The sequence below is a fragment of the Hemibagrus wyckioides genome, linkage group LG19 (assembly GCF_019097595.1).
Source record: "Hemibagrus wyckioides isolate EC202008001 linkage group LG19, SWU_Hwy_1.0, whole genome shotgun sequence".
Lineage (NCBI taxonomy): Eukaryota > Metazoa > Chordata > Actinopteri > Siluriformes > Bagridae > Hemibagrus > Hemibagrus wyckioides.
The window spans coordinates 861093-878542 of NC_080728.1; the positions used below are offsets into that span (position 1 = coordinate 861093).

The 17450-nt window shown below is 39.3% G+C and overlaps 1 protein-coding gene across 1 annotated transcript in view; it reads left to right on the forward strand.

The window, feature by feature from the left end:
• The window catches only part of LOC131369957 (NACHT, LRR and PYD domains-containing protein 3-like), a 33137-nt gene that overhangs the window by 13230 nt on the left and 2457 nt on the right, over positions 1-17450 (forward strand). The window contains exons 6-10 of the mRNA XM_058416878.1: positions 4604-4798; positions 6174-6347; positions 9444-9611; positions 10703-10876; positions 16914-17087. Of these exons, the coding sequence (XP_058272861.1) occupies positions 4604-4798; positions 6174-6347; positions 9444-9611; positions 10703-10876; positions 16914-17087 (885 nt within the window). The remainder of the gene's footprint in view (positions 1-4603; positions 4799-6173; positions 6348-9443; positions 9612-10702; positions 10877-16913; positions 17088-17450) is intronic.

Here is a 17450-nt window from a genome sequence, read left to right on the forward strand (position 1 = left end):
AAAAAAGTTTTTCTTTATTAATAGGTTTTACTTTTGAGGTAGAAATTGCCTTTCATTGAAAACTGAAAAGATTTATACTCGTTAGAGAAACATTTTTTATTTAAAGCAGCTTATTTGTGTGTGTGTGTGTGTGTGTGTGTGTGTGTGTGTGTGTGTGTGTGTGTGTGTGTGTGTGTGTGTGTGTGTGTGTGTGTGTGTGTGGACAGCATCCGAACATCCCAGTATACCAAACAATCTATGCCCTTGAACCCTTCAGATCTGCTCCCTTACCTAAGAATAAACTATTCAGAAAAAGCTTGACTAAACAAATATGTCTTCAGTCTGGACATTGAGACTGTGTCTGAATCCCGAACACTAACTGAAAGACTGTTCCATAATTGTGGGGCTCTGCCCAACGCTCTGCCCACTGCTGTAGCCTTTTCTACATGAGGTAGAAGATGATGAAATTTCTGTGTGAATCAATGAATACACTAAACCCAGTCAAAGTTACAAAGACATTGAAGAAGCAGTAGGTAAAGTAGAAAGCACTAAGGTTGTACAAGTGTTACGTGCGGGCGCCCCCGTGCAGGGTGCGAACCCAGACCTCCGTGGTGGTGCGTGCAGCTGCACTCCATGGAGACAGACCCATTCGGGGGATTAAAACAAGCGCTGCTTTATTAACATAAACACAAGACATGGGGAAGACGAACCTAATAGCTAAGACATGATAACAGAAAACTGACCTAGACAACGAACATAAAACAATGACCGACAAAGACAGGTACAAAATGATCCCTATTTATATTCATAGGAAAGGCGTGACACCAAATACAAACAATAAAGCAGGCTTCACAGACTCACCTGCCAGCACCCTCTCCAGGCCTGGCAGGAAGCTGTCCAGCTCTTCCTGACAACGAGAGAGAAATTATATATCTTCTGTACTGACAATAAACAGCAAATAAAATCTGCCAATCTAAAATCTTTGATGGTTAAAAAAAGTAGCGTGTATGATGATGGAAGAAAGGAAATGGGTGAAAGGAGTCATTACAGGAATGTTTACAGATAAAAAGAAATATTTATGGGGCATCGGTACCGGATGTTAAAAGACTAAAATATGTTAGAAATAATGAGAAAATGGTCTTTCAGTGACAATTCAGTTTTGATGAGTCTACCTTGGGTTTGTTAGTTATATAGTCCATCCCTATATCTCTCCTCCAGTTATATGCAACAGATTTGGGCATGTAGCTGTGGTTTGTGAAACAATGCTGTTCAAGATGTGAAGGTGAACATGAATAAGGAAAATGTGAAAATGAAGTAAACCCAAAGTGTAGTAATTGTGGAGAGGCACGTAGTGTGGGATATGATGGTTGCAAGGCCTGGAAAGAGGCAGAAAAAAAATCAATATGTGAAAGTGTCAAAGAACTTGACTTATGTGGATGCAATCAAAGTTTACAAAGAGAAGAGGAGCAGAAAGAGTAAAAACATTCTGAGAACACAGTGACAAACTCGTGTGGGAATCAGTGTAGAATTAATGACAGTACAATGGTTGTTGATAAAATGTCATTGTTCTAATGGGAGAAGTGATTAATTGCTCTGCACAAACAAAAAGTAGATCTGAAAGGATCAGAATTATAATAAGAGTGGCTGTGAAGCACTTGAAAGTTGAAGGAGTAATGGCCGAAATGTGATGCTAAAAATGCAGGTACGGACAAGAATTTAAAACATGTCTAGATGAATTAGAATATAAATCACATATTTGTATTCAGCAGTCTTGGTTAAAACCTCACCTGAGTTTTGTAGTTCAGGGTTATATGGTTTTACGTAGGGATAGATGGAAATGGTGGAGGGGTATTTACTCTCATGAAATTAGGATTAGGTTTTAGAAAAGTGGAAATATATACTGAACATGAAGCACTTGTGGTAGAGGTGTGGATTGAGAAACAGAAAATAAGAGTAGTTAATTTTTATAATCTGTGTGAGAATTGAAGTAATGAAATGTTGAGTAACATTGGAGACACAGGGATAAGTAGGATTATATGGAGTGGAGATTTTAATGCTCACAGCATTTTTATTATTATTATTATTATTATTATATATACATGTGCCAAATACAAAATTCCATGGACCAAACATAAGAATAAAAAAAACATAACATAAATAAAGAATGTGAAAATATTTACAAAAATACAGAATCACTTTCGAACAAAAATAGATAGTTACTGATAGTTACTATACAGATACTGATCATTAGGAAAGTTGTGGAAGAGATTTGGAGAATTTAATATGAATTAATGATGGAACAAAAATGTATTTGGCAAAAAAATAAGTTTTAGATCTAACTATTATGTCTCAAAATCTAGCTAAATGAGTGATTGGAAAGTATTGAATGGTAATCCAAAGTGATTACTACTTTAACCACTAATTTGCATATAATAGGAAAGTGAAAAAGTGAAGACATTGAGGAATTGTGTCTAATAGTGAAAAGCAGAAGGATTATCTAAAACATTTACTAAAATTAATGAAAATATATTAAAGCATTTGCTGTGGGGCTTTTAGAACATCACCAGTAGCAGTGTTACATGTGGAGCTTGAAGAAATGCCTTTGCTAGTTAGGTAGCAACAACTGAAAATGAATTACTGTGTTTCAGTGAAAGAACACATAAATAGTCACCCTGTAAAAATGTTATTAAGAACTGCTGAGAATATGAATATTCCCATGTAGCCCGTTCCAGGTGGGATGCTGCTAAACTTCTCCAACAGTGGCAATATCAGCTGTACCTCCTTGGTTATTCCCAATGCCGCTGGTTGATCTGTGCTTACTTGAAATAAAAAACCATCAAAGAAAGACTAGAGAAGATTTGTTGGTGAGACAGTATTTAGATCAAGAGTATCATTATTGTACTTAAATATATACTGATGGTTCAAAAGATCCTGAATCTGGGAATACAGCTGCAGCAGGAGTTATTCCAGAGTTGGACATTAAAATAGGTGAAAGAACATCTAATGTCTGTTTATTCTTCAAAACTGATTGCACTTCATCTGGCCCTTCAGTGGGTAGAAGAGGTTCATCTGTCTCTAGATGTTGCTTGCTCTGATTCTTTATCAAGTCTTATAAATGTAAAAAATGGGAAGTCTGACACAAGACAGGACATTCTAATAGAAACTCCAGACACATAGGAATTAGTTTTCTTTTTGTGGATTCCTGTCCATTTGGGGATTATGGGAAATGAAATTGAGGATGAGTTGGTAAAAAGGCTTTGAAGTATTCAAGACTAATTGTTGATGTCCCTTTTGGGAAAGCTGAAATGAAAGGGTTAATTAAAAAGGTAATTTAAAAAAAGGGTAAGAGTTATGGACACAGGAAGGAAAGGGAGGACACAGGAAATAAATAAAGAAGTAGGATATGTGAGACAGGTTTATCGCAAGAGAAGGAATGACATAATAATATCACAACAGTAATTCAACAATGACCAAAGCATTATTAGATTATCTGATTAGAAGAATGTAGTTTTTTTTATTATTATTATTTTTATATTTATTTTCTGTCTACACCAACATGTCCCACTCCACTCCAGTAAATGCTGGAAATGCACCAAAGCTGGTTTACCAACCTCTCTTAAATCCAGGTGAAGTAGAAGGGTGATCGCTAGTTCGCTAATTTTCATTACACACATGATACACCTTTGTTAGTATGGTGTGTATGTACTGACTGTCATTATCCTCTTCTACGATGTTGAATCATTGTTTGAGTATCAGTGTTATGTTCTGTAAAGTTTAATGTGAGAGCTACCGCTAAGTTGCTACTACTTAAGTTGGTAGCCCGATGCTAATATGTGACTAGCTCATTCACAGTTCATGTGGGGATGTGAACATGTGACTGAGTGAATCAGAGATCTCACACCATACAGGCTTAAGTTTAATACACAGTGAATATAATATGTAATGATTTAAACTTTTAGATTTAATTAATAAACTAATCAATGTTAAGAAGTTGAATGTGAGCTCATGCAGCATGTGTACATGCTAATTCTTGTGAAACTGGTTTAATTTTGTAAAAATTAAAAGTGTATGTATACAATAATGTGTATGAGAATACAGGACAAATCACATCCAATATTAACTCAATAAAAGACACAGTGGTTTATTTTTAATATGAGACCCTACTCTAGATACTAGCTAGTTAGCTGTAATTAACCACTAACTTTACCCATTTTAATGACATCAACATATGGAAGCAAGAAAGTGAATAAATTGACTAAAAGTAAGTAATTAATGTAAATTATTTTACTGGTGTTTTGGGTTTTCTGTTTTTTCTTTGTTGTGTTTTAACACACCAGATATATCACCAAATGATAGTAAACTTATGGTGTCTCCTGGTGGTCCAGGGGCCCTAAGTTAACCCTTACACCAATTACAGGAAGAAACGGCCCTAAGGATGTTTACAACAGATGTATTGATGGTTCAGTTTTAGATGTTGTCTGCAGTGTCCCTTTAATCATATTGTCTAACTGGTGTTTGTACTTTCAGCATTTATGAGAATGAGAAGGTTCAGTGAAAGCTTTGAGAATGTGTTTGATCATTTGCACTAGTGTGAGTTCATTATGTTTTATTTTATTTCCTTCAGTATCAGCTGTGATTCACTTGGAGTGAAAAGTTGGTCAGCTCTGGACTCAGCACTCAGATCAGAAACCTCCAATCTGAGAGAACTGCATCTGACTGTGAAAACACTGGATCTGACCTGGTATAAACTAGGAAAGTCAGGGGTGAAAAGTCTCTCTGCTGGACTGGAGAATCCTCACTGTAATGTGGAGACACTGAGGTAAGATCATCTCTCTGAGCAACAGTAACTTTGTAATGATTCGCCGAAGGCCGACTGTGTAGGATCCATAAGCGTTTATTAACAAAAATGGGCAAAAGACGTAGTAAGGAAACGTAGCGAGGATCAGAAAACCGGAAAACAACACACACTCAATAAACCAAAACCGAAGACAAAAAACGAAAGCGAGAATCCGAGAAACAGCCAAGGCCATACACAATAAATCCAATCAAGAGAAATAGCAAGGCTTGGTAAGTTTAGCTAGAGTGGAACGATACTTCGCGTGGTGTGCTGTGTATGCCATGCTTATGTGTGGAAACCCAGAAGTAAGTTTCAAAACTCAAGAGAGAGCTCCCTCTGATGTTCAGTATCAAGACGAGATGTGACAAACTCACTAAAAGCAGCAGTTATATACAGGGTTGTTTTCTACCTGAGATTTTCTGTAACAGTACAACATGCAGAACAAATAGATTAGTCATTAAGTGATAATGCATTAAAGAAATAAATTAAGGAGAGAAAAACCTGACTAACTGGCTACAAAATATCGCTGGGTTTAAAAATAAAGTAAACTTAATATAAATAATTCTAAATAATAGCAGCAGTGGTGGAGCTACAGGGGCTTGGGCCCAGCCATTTGGAGTCCTGGCCCACCCAAATAAGCTCTGTTATAATGTTACCATTATTCATAAAGCCTGGTTCTCACTCTCTAGGAGCTGCTGCTTTAAGAAGCTGCATTGAGTGATGTTGCTCAGTAATATTTCTGTGTGGTATGTAGCCGTGTAGCAGACTAGTTCTCCTAATAGACTGAAAAGAAAACAATTTGTGATTTCTCAGTCTCTTCTGCAGCAATAGTTTTTTCTAATGTCATTGGTTAGATTTTCCCTCATGATTTAACATCATAAGCTATAAGAAACTTGCTGTGTTTGAACTGATAAAGCTGCAGATGTTATGTAGACTATGTTAAGTGTCCAGACACACTAATGTTAATATGTTGAAAGGTGACACAACCCTGTTTTGTTTATGTTGTGTATTTATTAATTGGGAAAGCTGCTCAAAATGTGTGAATTATTTTCATTTAAATTACATTCTAGTTGGTTTTAATGTCAAAGCAACAGTATGTCTGTGTGTATACATGCTACATAAACAACTGGTAAATGAACAAACCTCTTTCAGCTCATTGGTGACTTTTTATAGTCATATAAATTCTTTTGAGTGACTGCTGGCTTTTGAGTTTCTTTTCAAACCTGTGCCCACCATGTTTTCCCCAGACCCACCCACTGTTCACAATCTGACACTAATGTTACGCTCAGTGTTAATTATACCTTATACTGTATAATAAAAATCTGTTGATAAAGAGTGTCATTGTGTCTCTCTACAGGTTGTATGAGTGTGGAGTCTCAGGTGAAGGCTGTGCTGCTCTGACTTCAGCTCTGATATCAAACCCCTCACACCTGAGAGAACTGGATCTGTCCTTTAATAATCTAGGAGACTCAGGAGTGAAGAGTCTCTCTGCTGTACTGGAGAATCCTCACTGTAAACTGGAGATACTGTGGTAAGATCATCTCTCTGAGAGTCACATGACCTGTTCCTCAGTAAGACACATGCTCTAATAGTGAGACTGGAGCAGAAGTTTTAGGTTCATCATCAATGTCCTGAGGAGGAAGATTGTTTCTTTTCACTGCACACTGATGATGTTTCACAGACTCTGATGTGACTGCAATGTGTCTGAAATTACTGTGAAATTTACTAAAACACTGTAACTAATCACACAAACTGCAGTTGAGACATAAACTAAATGTACTGTGTGATCTGCAGTTCTTTAAAGCTGCAGTGACAAAAAAATAACATGGAAACTAAAATTAAAACAAGAGGCTCTGGTCAGCACATCACTCTCCATCAGTGGACAGTTGGGCTGCATGATTATTAAAATGATAATCAAGAGTCAGTTATCTGTCACATATCAGCTTTTTTTATTTCACTTATTTTCACATATGCATTTTCTATAGCCAAATCAGTAAAACTTGTGAAACAGAAACAGTAGTTTTCTGTATTTAAAAAATAAGAACATGTAAATGTCTGTTTACAATAAAAGTAGGCCTGTTTTATACACTAAGCGTTAATAACAAAATTACATTTTAATAAGACTTCACTGTGGAAAACAGAATGATTCAGTGATGAATGCACAAAACCTACACGGTACATGCATGTATTTGTACTATACATATGTATTGGCAAGCTTTTTGGTTAGTCTATCAACATGATGGAGCTTTAGTGAGGACCACAAGTGAGTAATAATATCCCCCCAGTACTAAAAGCCCTCTCTAAAGGGGAACTTGAGGCTTTTGAGGTTAGAATTTTGTTGATCCCACCATTTTGGTGGATCTCACTCACTATCCAGGTTATGTGACTAAACTACACTTAGCTCCTGGTGTTAGATGGACTTTGTAAGGTTTGTTCAGTAGTCTTCTTTTTCTTTGGAGTGACTGAATGAAACAATTTGCAGCCTGAATAATGAACAATTTACAGCTTCACCAGACTGATGATTTCTGCTGCTAACACATCAGTATTGCAAATGATTATGTTTAATTAAATGTGGCAGGCAGAAATCATGATCTCTGTTAAAATATTATTAATGGAGCAGCTGTAATGGACAGAAAAGGTTTATTCATGTCTTACACTCAGAAGCTGGGGTCTTGTTGCCAGACTCTTCTGATATTTCAAGAAGAGCATTATGAAGGACTGTATAAGCATGAATTCAGGCTTGAAAAAGCTGTTGATAAAGTCTTGATAATCTCCCTCAGGTATCTGAAGGCTTAGCCAACTAAGCACAGGTCGCACTTTTTCTTTTTTTTTACCAGAAAACTGAACTAAATTATACTAAAAATTGGAGACTGGTGAGTTTGTTATGCAGAGATTATAAATTGCTCTCCAAGGTTTTGGTCAGAACAAGTCTTCCATCCTGATCAGACAGATTGTGTCCCAGGAAGATAAATTTTTGAAAATTTTTCTTTAATTAGGGATATTTTGGATATCAGTAAGAGTCTTAACCTGGATTTTGGTCGTAGACCTAGAAAAGGTTTTTGATTCAAGCACAACTGTTTATGGAATGTGTTCACAGCATGTGGTTTTAGCATGAGATGTTAGACAAGGTTGTGTCTTGTCTGGTATGTTGTATATTTTAGCAATAGAGTCACTTAAACAGTTTAAGAACAGATTTGTATGGATTATGTATTAAGAATTGTGTTTATCAGCATATTCTGCTGCTGCGGTTTTAATTAGTTGTCAGAAATTTGATGTTGGAAATATTATGAATTTAAAGTAGTTTCTGCCACAAAAATAAACTGATTTAAATGTAAAGCCATTTTGGATGTAAAAGTGTGCTATGGGGAGTAAAACCTCCTGGAGGGTGTAACTTCGACCAGAGAGGGTTTTAAATACCTGTGAGTGTTTTTAGTAGATGGAATGTTTATGCAAAAAAAAAAAAAAACCTTTTGAAGGAGTTCCTGAAAAGGAAAAGGGTCGCATTGGAAATTACAAAAATGTCATAATATACATAAAGGCCGAATATTTATCATTAAAAACTTCGTTACATCTGCTATCTGGCATCAGCTAGCTTGTGTTGATCCTCCAGCATTACTGCTGGCAAAAATACATATAAATTTAGTTTAGTTCAAGTTTAGTTTAGAAATTGCAGTGGGTTCAAAAAACTTCTGCGAGTTTACCCAAAAAAGAAAGAGGACTTTGTCTTGTTGATATGCAGAGCAGATCAGCAACCTACTTTGCAGGGCTTTAAATGTCTAGGCCTGGACACCCTGGTGTACTGTCCTCCATTTGGAGGAGAATGTGACACTGGAGTGGAGAGCCTTATATATGTCACCTTTGTCTAAGAAAGTGGGAGACGTACAGTGCACAATTCTTCATGGTGCAGTTGTGGTTAATGCATTAGTTTGAGTTATAAACCCTGGTGTTAGATGTTGTGTATTGATGTGACATCATCACCCACAGGGGGTTTGGGTGGGAGTCATGTGCTGAAGGAAAAGGAGTAAAGATGGCTTTGAGTTCAATCTGATATCAATAACAGTTTACAGTCTTAGACATGGATGTCCATGTTGTTTTCAGAGAGAAACTGTGTTCATGCTTTTTTGCACTGTAATAAACTAAAACCTGTGTTTATTGTTTTAAACAGTCTGTTTGGTGTGATGAAACATTCTGACTGGAAATCTTTATTTGTAGTTTTAAATAGACTCAGAGAGTCAAGCTAAAATGGCACAATAAGATACTAGAAAAAAATTAAATTGGTCAGAACTCAAGCTATAATTTAGAAATAGTGTCTTTTAATCTGGTGTAATCAGGAATTTTAAATGATTTCCAGTATAATAAAACCATGAAAGATCTTGTTTCTTTTTATTTTAGTGTTATTAAGGGCTTTGTGTGAAGTAACTAAAGTTAAAGTTGATGGTCAGTCTGCTGCTCTCTGTTCAGCTTCAGCCGCTGATAGTTTAATATCACACACAACAGAGAAACTATCCAACACTAACACTCTAACACTCAGTCTGATCATTTTAATAACAAACACGTCATCTTTAAATTAAGTCTTAAACCAAGATAAAAATCTGTTGATAAGGTGTGTCATTGTGTCTCTCTACAGGTTGTGGGAGTGTGGTGTCTCAGATGAAGGCTGTGCTGCTCTGACTTCAGCTCTGAGATCCTCACACCTGAAAGAACTGGATCTGTCCAGGAATAATCTAGGAGACTCAGGAGTGAAGAGTCTCTCTGCTGCACTGGAGAATCCTCACTGTAAACTGGAGATACTGGGGTAAGATAATCTTTGAAAACATTAATGATAAATCATGGTCTAATCTTCATCCAGGTCATAATAATAGATAAAGACATTCTGTATAAATAACAGTCACAGTTGTTCTTGTCAATACTGAATAAACCATTTACACTTTCACAGTCTGGGTTTAAAAAATACACCAATGATCTAACAACTTCTCCAAAAACTAATTAGAGTCTGACCCTGTTTTAGGTCTGATTACTGACAGTCTGATCTTCTCAAGAAAGATCTGTTCATGTGAACACTGATTAAAGAAAAGAAAGAAAGATTATATATGTATAAAGCAGGGAAAATGTTCCTGATAGGTCAGTGTCTGATGAGGAAGATTACTGTAGATACGTCTGAAAATAGTCTTTTCTCTTCAAACATTTACATTATTTACATTAAATAAAAGTCTGATTGTAACAGCAGGTGAAGCGAAAATATCCTGTGTATTTTCAATCATAAACCCCGCCCCCTCTCACTGTGCCCCGCCCCCTGACTGTACCTCTCTGCTACAACTTTGTAGCTGAGGACTGAGGAGTTGTGGACTTAAGGTTTTCAAATATATTTTTAAAAATGTGTAAAAAGTTTATGTAGACAATTTTAGCAAAACCCCTTTACAGTAAACTAAAATGTAAAATAGAGCAAAAACAAATAAACAAACAAACAATTAATTGAGCAAGTAAACAAATAAGTAAATAAATAAAGAAATATTCTCAATGTAACCAGAATCGAACACTTTATAATTTTTGTCATAACTAATTTTTGTAACTTCGACCAGAGAGGGTTTTAAATACCTGTGAGTGTTTTTAGTAGATGGAATATTTATGCAAAAAAAAAAAACCTTTTGAAGGAGTTCTTGAAAAGGAAATGGGTCGCATTGATAAATGGAAATTACAAAAATGTCATAATATACATAAAGGCCGAATATTTATCATTAAAAACTTCGTTACATCTGCTATCTGGCAAATAAAAAGACTTTTTGCTTTTGTAAAATTCCCGTTGGGCCTGTGCTCCAGTACTGATCAAACTCTAGAAACATCCCTGTGTACAACCAGTGAAGAGTGTGTCATTGTGTCTCTCTACAGGTTGTATAATTGTGGAGTCTCAGATGAAGGCTGTGCTGCTCTGACTTCAGCTCTGAGATCAAACCCCTCACACCTGAGAGAACTGGATCTGTCCTGTAATAAATTAGGAGACTCAGGAGTGAAGAGTCTCTCTGCTGTACTGGAGAATCCTCACTGTAAACTGGAGAAACTGGAGTAAGATCATATTTTAAAACATTAATGATAAATCATGGTCTAATCTTCATCCAGGTCATAATAATAGATAAAAACATTCTGTATAAATAAAACAGAATAAACCATTTATACTTTCACAGTCTGGGTTTAAAAAATACACCAATGAACTAACAACTTCTCCAAAAACAGAAAATATTTGTAATTCAAATTTTAATGTCCCAAAAAATATACATATGTGTATGTTTGTGTGTGTATGTGGTAGGGACAAGGGACTATGCTATGCTAGGAATTTCATTCAAAGAATTAGCATATACTACCCATACTAAAAGCATGCTCAGGTTCAAATCACCAATAAGAGTGATAATACACACACACATCAAATCATAGAAGAATGGAATAATTTTTGGGCTGTGTTCATTAGGCTCTGTTAACCAAACAAAAAACTACAAGTAAAGCAGAGACAATGTTAATGTAAGGAAGCACTCGCAGGAGGCGAGGCAAAATCGTAAACGAAGTGGAAAGGCAAAAGGGTCAAAAACGGGAAACTACACTCACTAGAAACTGAAACCAAAATCACTAAGCAAAACTCGTAGTCAATAGAAGAACAGGCTAGGATCATACACGTGGAAAACAAAGCAGGGAATAATGCAAAGCTCGGTACGTAACGCAAGGGAACAATACTTCACAGAGTGCAAAAAGAGTCACGCTGTTTTAATACCCGAGCAAGCCGGAAGTGAGTTCATTGTCGTCAATGCGATGGTTCCCTCTGGTGTTCTGGTTCCGTATGCGCAGTGACAGAACCTGCCCCCTAGGAACACCTCCCGGTGTTCGACGACGTCGACGCTGCTGTGGGCGAGGGGCGGGTCTGTTCGGGAAATTCTGGTGAAACTCCTCTGTGAGCAAGGGATCAAGAATGTCCGTGGCATTTACCCAGCAGCGTTCCTCGGGGCCATACCCCTCCCAGTCCACCAGATATTGGAGACAACCACCATGACGACGAGAGTTGAGGATGGCGTGTACCTGATAGGCCAGGGAGCCATCGATGTCCAGCGGAGGGGGTGGCTCGGTGGCGGTGGAATTGGGAATTCGAGGTTCATGGAAGGGTTTCAATAGAGATACATGGAAGGTGGGAGAAATGCGATAGGACGCAGGCAGTTCTAGGCGGTACAACACTGGGTTCACTTGGCGTATGATTTTAAACAGGCCGACGAACTTAGGGCTAAGCTTGTGGCATGGGAGTTTTAACCTCAGGTTCCACGTTGAGAGCCACACTTTCTGACCCACACTGTACGCCGGGTGAGGACGCCGCCGACGGTTCGCTTGGATCTCTTGATGACGGATAGCCCCCTGGAGGGGCACATGAGCTCTCTCCCAGACCTCTTGGCTTTGTCTCGATCAGTCATCTACCGTGGGCACATCAGAGGGTTTCCCAGACCACGGAAATAGCAGAGGTTGATATCCCAGCACACATTGGAAGAGGGTTAAGCCAGTGGAGGAGTGCCATAAAGAGTTCTGCGCGTATTCGGCCCAGGGAAGAAACTCACTCCAACACTGCTGTTCACGGCAGTTCCCCAGTTCTTCATTGAGCTGTTCCACTTGGCCATTGGACTGGGGATGATATCCTGAGGAAATCCACAGATAGGTGAGACCAGGGCCGACGTGATCGGTAGTGGTTCTAAAAGACCTTCTGGTAGTTGGCAGCTCATTCGTGCTTGTGCACAGGTAGGGCATCTGTTTTCCCATTCTTGGAACCAGGACGATAGGAGACAGAGAATTTAAATTGTGTGAAGAACAGAGCCCACCTGGCTTGGCGAGGGTCGAGGCGTTTTGCTTCTCGAAGATATGCGGGATTCCGGTGATCTGTGAGAACCAGGAGCGGGTGGCGGGCCCCCTGGAACCAGTGTCTCCATTCTTCCAAGGCTGCCTTTATAGATAACAGCTCCAGATTTCCCACGTCATAGTTGTTTTCAGCTGGCGTGAGTTTACGGGAGAAAAAGGCGCACGGATGTAACCTGGTTGACGCTGGGAAAGGACTGCCCCAATACCACAGTTCAAAGCGTCCACCTCCACCACAAATGGCAGCTCAGGGTTAGGATGGCAGAGAATGGAGGTCTCTGAAATGCCTCTCGGGCTTGATCAGTCCATTTAAGTTTCTTGGGCTTGCCTCTCAGCAGGGAAGTCAATGGGCTTGCTATAGCGCTATAATACTGATACTGATAAAGCATCTGTAGAAATTCGCGAACCCCAGGAAACGTTGTAGTTCTTTGACAGTGGTGGGTTCGGGCCAGGACGAGATGGCAGATACTTTAGCTTGGTCCATCTCCACCCCCATGAGCGAGATTACGTACCCCAGGAAGGTTATGGAAGATTGATGAAACTCGTATTTCTCTAGTTTTACGTACAGGTTGTGTTCTGCAAGGTGTTGAAGGACAGCACGAACATGTGAAATATGTTGCTCTCAGCTGGTCGTGTAGATTAAGATGTCATCAATGTATGCAATAACAAATTTATGGAGCATGTCACGAAATACCTTGTTGATGAGGGACTGGAAGACAGCGGGAGCATTCGTGAGTCCATACGGCATAACCAGATATTCATAGTGTCCGTGTGTAGTGTGGAACGCTGTCTTCCATTCATCCCCCTCCTTTATCCGGATAAGGTTGTATGCACTACGCAGGTCTAGCTTGGTGAAAATGTTCGCCCGCTGTAACTGTTCGAGAGCTGCGTGAACCAAGGGAAGGGGATATGGGTAAGGAACTGTGATTGCATTCAGACCTCTGTAATCAGTGTATGGATGAAGGCCCCCATCATTTTTTCTCCAGGAAGAAGAACCCCGCTGCTGCCGGTGATGTGGCGGATATATCCAGTTGTGAGGGCCTCTTCTATATATTCCTCCATATTTCTCTGGGAGCGAAAGGGGGTAAACACAGCTCTTAAGTGGCATAACATTGGGAAGGAGCTCAATAGCACAGTCCCATGGTCGGTGTGGAGGTAACTTGGTGGCCTTTTCTTTACTGAAGACCTCCTGGAAGTCTTTGTATGCACTGAGGAGAGTAACTTGGAGGGAAGACTTGGGGCTCTCAATGGAAGTTGAGAGGCAGGGCCGGGTGCAGTGATCATTAAAACAGTTCTTGGGACAGAAAGAGGACCACCTTTTTAGTTCCCCTTCCTTCCAGGAGATTACAGGATCGTGAAGCTGAAGCCAGGGAAGGCCTAGGATGACAGGGTTAGATGGTGAAGAGATGATGAAGAATCTTAATTTTTTATGATGAAATAGTCCGATTTGAAAGTCCATTAGTGGTGTCTAGTTGGTGAGAAGGCCTTCCCCAATAGGTTGATCATTGATTGCAGTCACTCTTAACGGCGGGGTGCATGGAATGATGGTAATCTGAGCTCTTGTACTAGGCGGTCGTCCATGAGATTGACCGTGGAACCAGAATCAATTAGCGCTGTGACAGAGATATGAGAGTCAGCAAGGAGAAAAAAGGCAGGAAGGAGACTTTTGAGGCCAGCTTAACGATTTCTACATGGGATGTGGTCGGCTTCTCCGGGCATTCAAGCACTCTGTGACCAGATTTCCCGCAGTAAAAACGGGCTGTTTAAGCTGTTCTGCTTCAGAAACACGTGACCTCCCGAGTTGCATTGGTTCAGCTGTTTCCTCCCTGGGGCTGTGGAATTCCATTGTGCGGGGCGGAATGAAACACAACGCGAAGGCTGGAGATCGGTGTTGACTTCGGAGGTTGTCAAGCCGAATAGCAGTTGTGATGTATTGAGACAGTGTCATGTTGGTCTCCCGGCATGCCATCTCCATTTTCAGCTCCGGATTGAGCCCTTCACGTAACACCGCTAGAAGTGCAGTCTCGTTCCACCCTGACTGAGCCTCCAGCGTGCGGAATTTAATGGCAAAATCCGCCGCCGTATCCGCCCCTTGGCGTAATTCCAGTAACTGCATGGAAATGTCCTTTCCCCACGCTGGGTACTCAGATACCTCTTTGATGAGATTGGCGAAATAGTCAGCCGATGTCTTGACTTGAAGATCAGAGTCCCAAGCAGCTGAAGCCCAGTCTAGCGCTTTACCCGTCAGCAGAGAAAGCATGAATGCGCACCGGATTGTCTTGCTGCCGTAGACTTCTGGCTGTTGCGAAAAGAAGTTATCACATTGGCGTAAGAATCCTCGGCAGCGATTGGCGGTACCATCAAACTTCTCAGGTAGGGAGAATCGGGGTAACTCACTGCGCGGAGGCGGCGCTGGCGCTGGTGCTGGTGCTGTAGCAGCTGCTGGAGATTGTTGCTGTAGCTGGGCGTTGCTGGCTTGTAGCTCCGCCCCCTGATCTCGGTACATGCGAATCATGTATCCCTGGCGGACGATGGTGGCACGTAGATCCGCTGGATTCCCGATTGGCAAAGTATCCTGTAAGGAAGCACTCGCAGGAGGCGTTTTGGAATCCATATGCAGATCAGTTTATTCACAAAAATGGCAGGCAAAATTGTAAACGAAGTGGAAAGGCAAAAGGGTCAAAACTGGGAAACTACACTCATTAGAAACTGAAACCAAAATCACTAAGCAAAACTCGTAGTCAATAGAAGAACAGGCTAGGATCATACACGTGGAAAACAAAGCAGGGAATAATGCAAGGCTCGGTACGTAACGCAAGGGAACGATACTTCACAGAGTGCAAAGAGTCACGCTGTTTAAATACCCAAGCAAGCCGGAAGTGAGTTCATTGTCGTCAATACTCAGGTGATGGTTCCCTCTGGCGTTCTGGTTCCATATGCACAGTGACAGTTAAACACACAGTAGTAATTAAAGTAAAGCAGAAAAACCCAAACCCAGCGAGTGTGTGTGTGTGTGTCAGGCTCTCACATAGAGAATATTTAATAAAATTATTAAATACAGAGCAGTGCTCCTAACACGTAACTCTTATAACTACAAGCAATTAGCAGCACGTTTTCCCTATCTTCCCTACGTTAATGCTAACAATGTAAATAACGAAATAATGTAAATCAGTAGATCAGTGTCTGATGCGAAAGATTACTGTAGATACTGAAAATAGGCTTTTCTACTCAAGCTTAACATTTGCATCATTTAAATAATTTAAAACATAAAGCATGATTGTAACGCCAGATGAAGCAAAAAATATCCTGTGCATCGTCATCAATAATACACCCTGCCCCATGACTGTGTCCCACCCCTCGTCATGCCCTGCCCCGCCCCCTGACTGTGCTTCTCCTTCTTACACTCTTCCCAGTGGAAACCTCAATTTGCAGTCAGATGATAATTAATAATAATGGAAAACTGGACTGAGGATTTGTGGATTTTTTAATCTATGATGTGTATAAATGTGTTATCTAAATCTTCTCAAGAAAGTTTTGTTGAGATCTATGAAGCAGGAAAAGTTACTGAAAACACTTAAAATTCAGATTTTCTTTCACATACATAACTATACACAGCATGACATGTGAAGTGCTATTCAACTTTGAAAATAGAACTTCAAATATTAAACTAGAAAACAATAAAATATTATGCAATGACTTGACAATGAAGTGCTGATGCGTGCAATAAGTGCACATCATTGATAGTATAACACTATAGCTGAGGACTGAGGAAAGGAAACTACCAGACTAACACTTATCTCTGTGTTAATGAGTAATGCGCAGTATGTTACTTACATAGATTTGAATAATGTTAGCTTGTTAACTGATAAAAGAATGCTTACTTATCTATTTTCATTTGTAAAATCTTCTAAAAGCTATGGGTAATTTTAGTCATCAAGCTTTTTAAACTGATTTATTTATACAGGAGTTAGTTTGCTAACAAAAATACTGGTTGTGGATTTTAAGGATTTTTTTTTGTAGATTTGTAATGAAATAATATGAAGCACATATTTACATTAATGTCTGTCACAAAAACAAACAAATAAATATTACTCCAAAAGTCCCCAGAACTAAATGCTCCTCAGTTACAGTTATTGTGTGGCCTGTGCTCCAGTAGTGATCAAACTCTAGAAACATCCCTGTGTACAACCAGTGAAGAGTGTGTCATTGTGTCTCTCTACAGGTTGAGTGGTTGTGGTATCTCAGATGAAGGCTGTGCTGCTCTGACTTCAGCTCTGAGATCAAACCCCTCACACCTGAGATACCTGGATCTGTCCTGTAATAGACTAGGAGACTTGAGAAAGAAGCTGCTCTCTGCTCTTAAGAATAATAAACATTACAAACTACAGTATCTGAGGTGAGTAATGACCTTTTAATAAAAGTTCAGCCTCATTATCATTAGTTGTACATTTCTCTTTATTTCCAATAAATATCAGATTATCAGGTTAGGAAATAAAACCAGTTTTAGAAAATGTCACTATATTCTATTTAATGTGAATTTTTCTAACAATTGTCTTTAATGGTGTTTTGTGTTCAGTAAAGTGTGTTGATTTAAAATTCATGTGAAGACAGAAAACAGGGATTCAGACAGAGTCTACAAAATGTCCCAAATGAGTGCATGAGAGTGATTGTAAATGAACATTGTGTCTTCTGTCATTCCTGTAAAATTCACCTCAGCTTCTTCTTAAAGTCTGCACTTAAATATAAATGTAGAACAAGA